The sequence below is a fragment of the Papilio polytes genome, unplaced genomic scaffold, assembly GCF_000836215.1.
Source record: "Papilio polytes unplaced genomic scaffold, Ppol_1.0 DF822067.1, whole genome shotgun sequence".
Classification (NCBI taxonomy): Eukaryota; Metazoa; Arthropoda; class Insecta; order Lepidoptera; family Papilionidae; genus Papilio; species Papilio polytes.
In genome coordinates, this window is record NW_013527137.1 from 3,182,874 (window position 1) to 3,192,850 (window position 9,977).

Below are 9,977 nucleotides of genomic sequence, written 5' to 3' on the forward strand. Positions count from 1 at the left end.
CTGCAAAAAAATTTTGATGGATGTGACATATGTTCATCAAAATCTAATACATCACTTAAATGCAAAAAAGAGCCTACTTACTAAACAATTATAAAAAAAATCTGCAAATGCAGAATATGTTATCTAGATGCTCATCAGTCACGTCAATGTACTAATGGAGGGACACGTAGGGCAAAGTGCTGACTCGGCACTTAAATTATAAATATGTGCACATGTTATACAGTGTGGACAATTTGAAGTACAACAGCTACCTAGAGTATTATGATAGTAACAATGATTACTATGTAATAGTGTGTAGCTTTGATAAAATAGTACATATGCACGTTGTAAACAACACTTTATTTTTCGACGCCTGTGGAAAAATATTAGCATTTTTATGATAGTGTGAATCTTTACGGAACAGATAATTCAGTACAGATGGACAGATTTTTATCTTATTAATGCGCCATAATTAGTAACCCAATAAGTCGAAGCGAAAAAAAAACCTTTCGTTTACGTCTACGTTTTTAACAAATGTATTTAATAATCTATGGTATTGTTACCAATTTTTTTTTTGGTATAAAATAGATTTTTTATAATAGCAACACCATTTCTTTTCCGGTACGACAAAGATGTCAAAGCTAAATTTGTCCAAAATTTTATTTGCCAATTTCATCAATCCACCGTTTTATTTAGCAAACTACTATCCTTTAACTATCGTTTATTACCAAGTGTAAATAAAACTATAAAATGCCACGTGGTAAGTTGCTGTCTACGTGTAAATTTTCATTTTCTTTTCGAGTTTCAATGTCGTACAATGTTATTGAGAATGTGCTTTATTTGATAACCTGTATTGTTTTTTAATATTTCAGGTAAATACACTAATCACAAGGGACGTAATCGTAAATTTACTAGTCCCGAAGAATTAGAGGAGCAAAGAAAACAAGAAGAGTTAAAACAAAAGTAAGTGTATTCCATTCTTTACCACAGTCAATATATTGTTATGGGCAGTTTATTCTTATATGACGCATCGAGAGTTAAATTGAAGATTGGTTTTGATGCATAGAAGTTTATATAACTTGTTTTTAACTCAGAACTATATTAAAGTTGTCCCTGAATGAAACAGATGGAAAAAGAATCTTGTGTAAAGGTTGTTATTTGTTGCATTAACATTATCGTATCGAGGCTAATATTGTCCACAAAACCACTATTTAGTTATTTTAAAAGGAATAAATCATTTCAGATGGAGGAAAGAACATGGGCCGAGCAGTAGCGAAGAAGAATCAGAGGACAATAAATCTGGTTCAGGCAGCAGTGACGACAGTGATTCTGATGACGATGTAATTATTATACAGACAATTTAGTCATTACATTAAGGATTGTATAAAAGAATGTACAGGTCATTGCCCTACAGTCTGTCAAAAATAGAAAAGTACAGATAGCAACAAATGTTAAACATTTGAATATTTTCATTTACAGATAATATTATTTTAAAATTCTAGAGATCCTTATATTATAGATACGTTAATTTAGAGTTTATATATTGTGGGCACTCTATCCTATTATGAAATGCAATGTAGAATAAATTAACAGGAAGAAAAAATAATACTCTTGTATTATGAAATTCATGTCATTTAAGCAGCAGTAATTGAATCTTTATCTTTCCTTATTTTTTTTTATAACTTTGAAACACATTGTTTTGTAAGACAAGATATAATTGTGTTTCAGTTGTGGTATTATAAGAGTTATTTAAAGACTTGTACTTTAAAGTGTTATATATAAGAAATTTATAATTACAGCAACCAGCAAAGGCGAAAGGTGTGTCCGGTCTCATTGAAGTGGAAAATCCAAACCGAGTAGTGAAAAAAAATAAAAAGCTGAATAACTTGGATAACCTTGGTGATGGCGAGAAACCTCAGTTGTCAAGGTATGTTATTCAAAGATGGTCTATGATATTCCATTTATATTGAGTTTATTTCTTTGGTACTGAGTTTATTTTCCGGTGGTTTTATTTTAGTTCCTTTTTACTTATTATTCTTTTTTTGTAACAAAAGGATGGGAAGAGAAAGACAATTTGGTGGAAGCGGGAACATATAGGCAAAATATTCACTTTCTGTAAACAACAGTAACTTTGTTATTTCAAATTCAGGTGATTGCTTGTTAGTATGCCACCATATATTAAAATAAGTGTCATATTTACGAATGCTTGTTTCATTACAAAAAAGTGACTTACAAGTCTCTTTAGTACACTAAACTACTTGTAATATAGATAAATAATAAATTATAATATTCTTTTATTTTAATGTATTGTAATATTTAAGGCGTGAACGTGAGGAAATAGAGCGGCAGCGTGCGGCGGCGGCGTACCAGAAGGCGCACGCGGAGGGAAAGACGGACCAGGCTCGAGCGGACCTCGCGCGGCTCGCCATCATCCGCCAGCAGCGCGAGGAGGCCGCCAAGCGACGCGAAGCTGAGAAGAAAGCTAAAGACGAAGCTACCAAGAAAAGGTAATATATTAACTGTCTGTGACTCCATTTGTGCAAAATTAAACTTATATGTCTCCTTCCGGATTATGTTGTACTATGTTCCATTTTAGAGAGATCCATTGAGTTTTGGAGATATGTAGTAACAAACTTTCATTTATCTAATCTTTTGTATTTATATTAGTAAGATGGCTGGCAATCCTCAACTATGTGCTTTTCGAGAAACGTCTCACACAGCCATGTTGTGAAGTGAGGAGACTGACTCCTCATTGGTTTAAACAGTAAAAATATATCCATATTGAGACCATTCATTTGTCATTTGATTTGTCATATGATTTGATTTTTTTTTTAATAAGAGAAATGTCTTATTAGCTGCGGGAACAAAAAGATCATCTTGTAGAAAATTGTAAACTATGGAGTTTAGACTGCAGTTTATTCGTTTTAGCAATCATTAAAGTGTGTTTGTTTTTGTCCACAGGTAGACTAATCAGCAATAGACTAACAGGAATACTATTTTCAATGTCAAATGCTCATAATCTCAAATTAGGTGGCTTTCGAAATCCTCAATGTTTATTATTAAAGTAAATTTTATTCGCCATTTCAAGACTGCATGGATAAATTTATTATTATGAGAAATGTTATCGGAATTGATATATAAATAAAAATTTACTTTGAATATCTTATGACAAAATTTGGAAAAAGAAAAAAAAATTGTATAATACACCTCCTTTAAGAAACAGTGAAAGTAAATAATAAATTTCCTCAAAACGTAAAAATAAAAATAATTACAGTTCTATCAGTGTTATTTTTGGTTAAATAAAACCTTTTTATTTTCTGTATAAAATAGTGTTCATATTTTAACTATAATTAATTATTTTTACAATCGTGATGTCCTTAAAAGATTTTTTATAATTATTTACGGGATAAATTGCAAAGCATGACATTTATAAAGCTGGCAAAATGAATTTATATGAACTGGCAACAGACATTTCCATGTATTTAATTTTATTAAGCAAATAAATATTAAATCGTCTTATAGGCAAATTGTAGGAAATTCGTTGTTTTATTTAAATATAAAAAGATTTTAATACACAGATAGAACGCAAGCAATATCTGTGAAAACATAATATTTTATGCATAATTTTAAAATGTATTCAACGACAAAGTATGCTGACTTGATACAAAAATTGCACAATTTTATGTTTATCACTGTGTTCACATTAGCACATCTTGCGTTGCACAAATGCTCATTATGCTTATAACATCTAAATTATCTGTAATACTTTGTATTTAGAATTCTAATCAGTGTATGCCTGAAGGGGAAACCTCAAATTTTAGAACGATTTTAGCAGCCACTAGTCTTAAATATAAACTGGTACTAAAACTATAAAAAACATGTATTTATTATAGTGAATTTTTAACTTATAGATACTCCAAGTGCATTCTTGACTCGTTATGTTCCCGCGTTTATTGAATTATAAAAAAAAAACAAATACGATCTGTCCCTGTCTATGTATTGAAATCTTTATTCAAATAGTATATTCTATACTGGTCAGTGTTACCAGATTTAAAAAACTTAGTAGTTTTGCATTACAAAAATGTAATTAACCGATCCACACTAATTATGTGCAATTTTTATTGTAAATGTCGCATTTTATTGTAATAAAATTGATATTTTCAGGTTATATTGTAATTGTCAATTTATATAAATGCTATTCATATTAAATTTTGTATTAAATAAAATGTATTGAAGGGTATATGTACGTATGTTGTGTATTGTCATTTGAACCACAATTTTATTTGAGTTTGCTTAGGTCTAATTGTTAGATAGACTCACTAGACAATTTTTATATATAAATGTGTATCTGTAAAATAAAGTATTAAAATTGGATCATTTATTATTTCAATTTTTAAACCTACTCAAAGCATTGCGAATCAAAGAATAAATGATAAGCAACGTTAAAAGCTATTGAAAACGTTTTTTTTCCATCTTGTAGTATAAAATAATTAAATAGGTGAGTAAAGTCAAAACGCCTAATAGTTTTAATTAGCAAAAACATTGTATCGAACGTATGCTCGTGTAATAAAGTTTTGAAAAGATAAGGTTACCTTTGTAGTATTCGTCATCGTAAGTGTAATGAAGTTTACTCAGATTGCTTATTTATAAGTGAAATATGAACATCGACGAGAAGTACTTAGTAATTATCAAGGTAAGTTATTATTACTACTTTTAGACACATTTTATTGTAAAGATGTTTTGCCATTGCAATTACCTACACATTTCGCTAATTAAAAGTTTTCTTTATTTTATTTGATAAATATAAGATTGTGTGGGTATTTTATGTCCTACATTTAAGTATTGATTTTCCCCGGCCAAGGTTGTTTTAACCCCTACGCAAACTTGATTCATTGCTGGGCTGAAATCGGAAAGTTTTTCTATAAATCTCGAATTTAACGCCGCAATTCACTCGAGCCTGACTCCGCGATAAAGTTATGTTTAGTTTCAATCTGTTTTGTTAACTTTTATTTATGTTTCTGATTATTTTACCACAGCACTTATTTTTTAAAAAGGTTTTTAATTTAGGTTAAGACGGTCGAGTGACCAGCGCCCTGTTTGCCATCTCAGGTATCGCTGGATTAATGAATTAAAGAGAAGGCGGACGGCACGGAATCTAATAAAGTAGAGACTTCTGTTCCAAGACTTCTTTCAAGGTCGAGGTTCAATTTACTTTAATGTTGCAGCCTAGTTGGTTATTATTTTTAATTAGGAATAGAGTTGCTTCGGGTTTCAAATTAAGAATGGCTTAGTTATCTTGCACAGCATGCTTATATAGTTGTAAGAATATAGGTGAAGCGAAGATGACGTGCTAAGATTTAGACGTTAGTCAAATGTGTCTTACTATTTTGACTCCGCTAAGTTTTTTAAAGTTTACGTACAAGTGTCGTTCTTTAAATTGACCCATCGGTCTCTTAGAATTCAAATAATATAAGTGATTGCGAATGCAATTTGATAAGAAAAGGCGAGACGCAATAACAAGATATTTCCCGTTGGCTCTAAACGACTTCTTTGTGAAGCGATAAAATGCACTCAGAGGAAATCCTTATTCAACACGATTGACAAGATATTCAGACACTATGATGTATTTGAATCTATACTTCGTATAAATGAGAATGAATTAAGTGGGTCTTTAGTGCTAAATTTTCTACATTCAGATCTGTAGTTTTGATTGGTTAGACTTATTAAAAATGCAGTGCATTTTATAATATTAAATATTCCAATTTAGGTTTAAAAAATACATTGAGCTTTTTAGGGCAAGTACAAAATTCCCGAATACCAGTTATCTTTATTGAGCACTCAGTTAGATGACTTGTAAAACAAATATCGGAAAGGTTGAACGGTATTGCCATATTTTCTATTCCGAATCGTAATATTTGTAAGTGGTTGAAGCAATCTACGTAAATAAAAAGGGATACAAAACAAATTGAACACCAAATTGCCTTTGTGATGGTAAATTAAATACTTTATTGAAATACTATAAAATGTAAGGTATGTTTAAAATAATTGATGACTTCAACGCGTGAAGAAAAACTGTTTTATCCACTTTTTCATAGGAAAAGTAAGAAATGAGGGTACACAAATAACAACCAGTTCATATTAATTGTTTATTATCTTTTCTGTTAATAATTCTTTTGTAGAATCGAATCGAAGAATAAAATGTCTTTGAGAAGCATTTTCAGACGCCACCATTCACCTGGACGCAATGTTCCTCAGAAGTAAGGTAAATATAAAAATATATTTTTCTACTATAGTTGTATTTACCTTGATATGTTTGAGCAAAAGTACAACCAAAAAAGCATTAACGCAGATTTATATCAATGCGATATAGTCATCTCGGGAACATGTTTATATTTCAATTTGTTCCTTCCTTGGAGCGAAATCATGATAAATGATGCAAAATGAAGAGCGTGGCGCTGCGAGAACAATAATCCTTTGTTAGTACGATGTAAGACAGTTCCTCTGTACGCCGGCTGAAGTATCCACTCTGACTGAGCACTTCACTTATTGAACACGGAAGTCAGTAACTTTCGACTCATAGAGAATTGAAAACGTGTCAGTAGTTTTGTCTGTTATAGGTTATGTTAAAATAATCCTATCAATTTTATTATCCTTTCATATTATAAATTGTAAATGAAACTGAGAAAAAAAATTCCTTGACTTAGGGTTACAAAGTGATGTGTGTTATCTCATTTTTATATAACTATCTAACTTACCGAGAAGCTTAAAAGCTGGAACGCGCTGCTCGTTGTCACATAAAATAAAATGCTTTAAATACTTGTAGACTATTCGTGTGACAGTAACAGATAGAAGTAACGTAGAAAGTGTCTACGCCAGACCGGCGTAGCAAGGATTAATGTTGACCCAGTGCTACGACGTAGCTGGAATATACTTACGAAGCCACTACTAGTAATATAACAAAAGATTTATAACTTTTAATGTATGTATACAAATACTACTTTTTATTTGTACAATTAACTTCCGAATTTTGTTTCGGTATTTTCATATCAAAACCACTGTACAAAAACTGACGAAAACAAAAAAAAAACTATGTATCAGTACAATTCACAGTAAGCGTAGTGTAAAGTAAACGGGAATTTTTACGTTTCGCTTGAGTAGTTATGCTTTGTATGTAACTGACTTTAATTATAGCCTGGACATGGTCGTGCGGGGAATTAGCATAGCCAGGCGCTACGCCTCGGGCACCGGGAGTTCACGTAATGAGAATTTACAACCCTAACTGCCGTACTGCACTCACATTCGTACTTTTAGGCACGTACGATACACCGGTAAAAGCATCTACGTGGAAAAATCAAGGTAAATGCATTGCTATTTAAATTTTAACCTTTAGTTTAGAGACAGTTATATTATTAACTAAATCTAAATAATTACTGAACCTTTAACAAATATTATTTTGTTTAAATAGAATACAAGTACAGTCATCGGTGGCTCAGGGATTTAAACAATTGACTTGTAATCTACAGGTCTTGGGTTTGATCCCGTCATATAGTGATTTTTGGTTTTCGAATTTCTAATTTCATATGTACATAATGTACTTGACGTTCTTATGGTGCAGGAAAACATCGTGATGCAACCTTCACACGCCGGCGAAAAAATTCAAAGTTATGCGTGAAGACAAGTATTTGGCCACCGTGGTTGTCTATGGCCTAGTCACCCCTTTCTTAACGTAAGTTCCGAGCCCCTTAGTGACTATAGTGAGCTGGTGGCGGTGAATACAAGTAGAACAAACTAACTTTAAAGACGACATGGAGAGCAAAAATCATAAAATAAATAAGGTTTGGGTAATTATATTATCATCTTCAAGTACGAAAAAGAAAACATATTGATCATACTTTTCAATAACTTCCCCACTGCAGTGCAGCTAAACAGAGTCTCCACAGAGCATCTGTTAAATTAGCAAAGTTTAGTGTTGCGTCGCGGCCGGTTAGGGACCACTAAATGACAATTTACCGGCTTAACTTGCTGACTACCAGCGTTCATAAGTTATCTATTGAGCTTACAAACTTTATGCAAGTTACTTGCTACTTTGAATATTGGAAAGACATGATTTTTAACTAATGGTTTGGTTAAATGCTTTTGACTGTGATTGTGTAAGACTCATAATTAGAAATAAACTAAACCCAATAATACAAATAAAATTTAGCATTAGCAGCACCCTGTATTAAACTTTCTCTTAAACATAGAACTTGTTTTAGTGTACACACATTATGTCTATTTATTCGTCTCATATGTAATTCATAAACATATTAAATAAAAAAGAAGGAAATATTTTAAGGACTTGAGCCTCAATAAACCTTAATCTAGTATTATTGTAGGGCATTTTATCTCATCCTTCATGTCTCGTGGGTGTGCTTGTGGCCACAGTTGAAAGATCAAATCTCTATTTGGATTCGCTTTGAACGCTTATCTGTAATAGGCGGATGTTTTATTTTTTATCTAAAAACATGAAATAAAAGGTTTGTCCGTAAGATTTATCCTAATAATAAAAGAATTGATGAGGCAAAAATAAATTGTTGATTTGGTTATTTTATCTTCAACTAGTTTTGTTGTTACAAATTTTAACTATGCTAATATTTTTGAATCGTAGATTAAATAGACTTCAAATAGACTACTTAAAATAAAAAAAAGGTTGGGAATGTAAATCACATATTTAGATGTAGGCTTACGTTGCCTTTAAAATGCTGCATAGAATAAAAGAAGACACGGGTCAAAATGCCTTTGTTATATATTCTTTAAGCAAGGGTGGAACTGAATTAGCTCAATTTGAATAAAGGACAGGATAGATAGGGAACTGGAATTCGACAAAATGCGAACAGATAAAAAAGATTGTCTTCAAATGAGGTTAAGGGGCAACCCTGAAATAAAATATCCAGTAATGAGGGAATCTGCATGCATCTTGAAAAGAATTCATATAACTTGAATTATGTAATTTTGTTAGAGATTTATATCATAAATATAAAGTGAATTAGATTATCGAGAACATAATTTAAAGAATGTTTAAAGTTTGAACAATTGTTTTCCGGTTTGAGACCTATGACGTCACACTTTGCGATGGGTATAATATCTGTATAGCCATACTATTGGAATAATTGAAAACTGCTGGTTCGATTTCAAAAATTCTTTTTAAAACGTTAGGTTAGCAGTGAGTAACATAGGTTATATTTTATATTATTTTTTTTAATTTCACGCAGACGAAGTCGCGAGTAATAGATAATAACTAGTGTTTACTCGTAAATACAGTTGTTGCATACTGTCGCTATTCTTCGCGCAATAAATGTATTTTAATTAAACAAGAATATTGTTTGCGTTATTACGATTTACATTTGTACTACAACTTGCGTCGGAGCCAACTGGCAACACGAACATAAAATGAAAAAAATTTAATGACTCATATAATGCACACTGTAGTTTATGATTTAAAAAGACTGTCACTCGCTTGCGTATTTTATAACAATTTTTAAATTGCCTCACTATTTATGTCTACTAAATTACTTCTTTTGTTTTTAAATATGAGGTAAAAAATATGAATTTGTCAATTATGTTCATTGTCATGTTCGTAAATATGAAATAAAAATGAAACAAATTCTATTAGTTTAACGCCATTTGTATTACGAATTTTAACAAGCGTCGCGAATCTGGAATTATTAATAAGCAAATGTGTTTTAAATTAGCATAGTTTGACGGAGCGCCGCAGGCTGTGAAACTGTCGGTTATTAAATTTCACCGGCATTGCATAGCAACAGCCCGCAGTATATTGTAGCATGGGTGCAAGCCACACTGAAATCATTTCAGTTATATTTGCATGCAAATTTGAGCAATAACTCGCAATTTAGAACCTAGTAATGTAAAGCCTAAACAGAGATTAGATAGAAAATAAATTAATTTAATTTTACATGTTGACAATTTTATTCATGACATTTTTTAAAATGCGATTTTCG

The 9,977-nt window shown here is 31.4% G+C and overlaps 1 protein-coding gene across 1 annotated transcript; it reads left to right on the top strand.

The window, feature by feature from the left end:
* Window positions 1-587: 587 nt before the first annotated feature.
* Window positions 588-3,951, top strand: LOC106106950 (28 kDa heat- and acid-stable phosphoprotein-like). The gene is made up of 6 exons (XM_013287608.1): window positions 588-739; window positions 852-942; window positions 1,223-1,319; window positions 1,779-1,906; window positions 2,301-2,486; window positions 2,941-3,951. The coding sequence occupies exons 1-6, from the start codon at window positions 730-732 to the stop codon at window positions 2,942-2,944; spliced, it is 516 nt and encodes a 171-aa protein (XP_013143062.1). The 5' UTR covers window positions 588-729; the 3' UTR covers window positions 2,945-3,951.
* The last annotated feature ends 6,026 nt before the right edge of the window (window positions 3,952-9,977 follow it).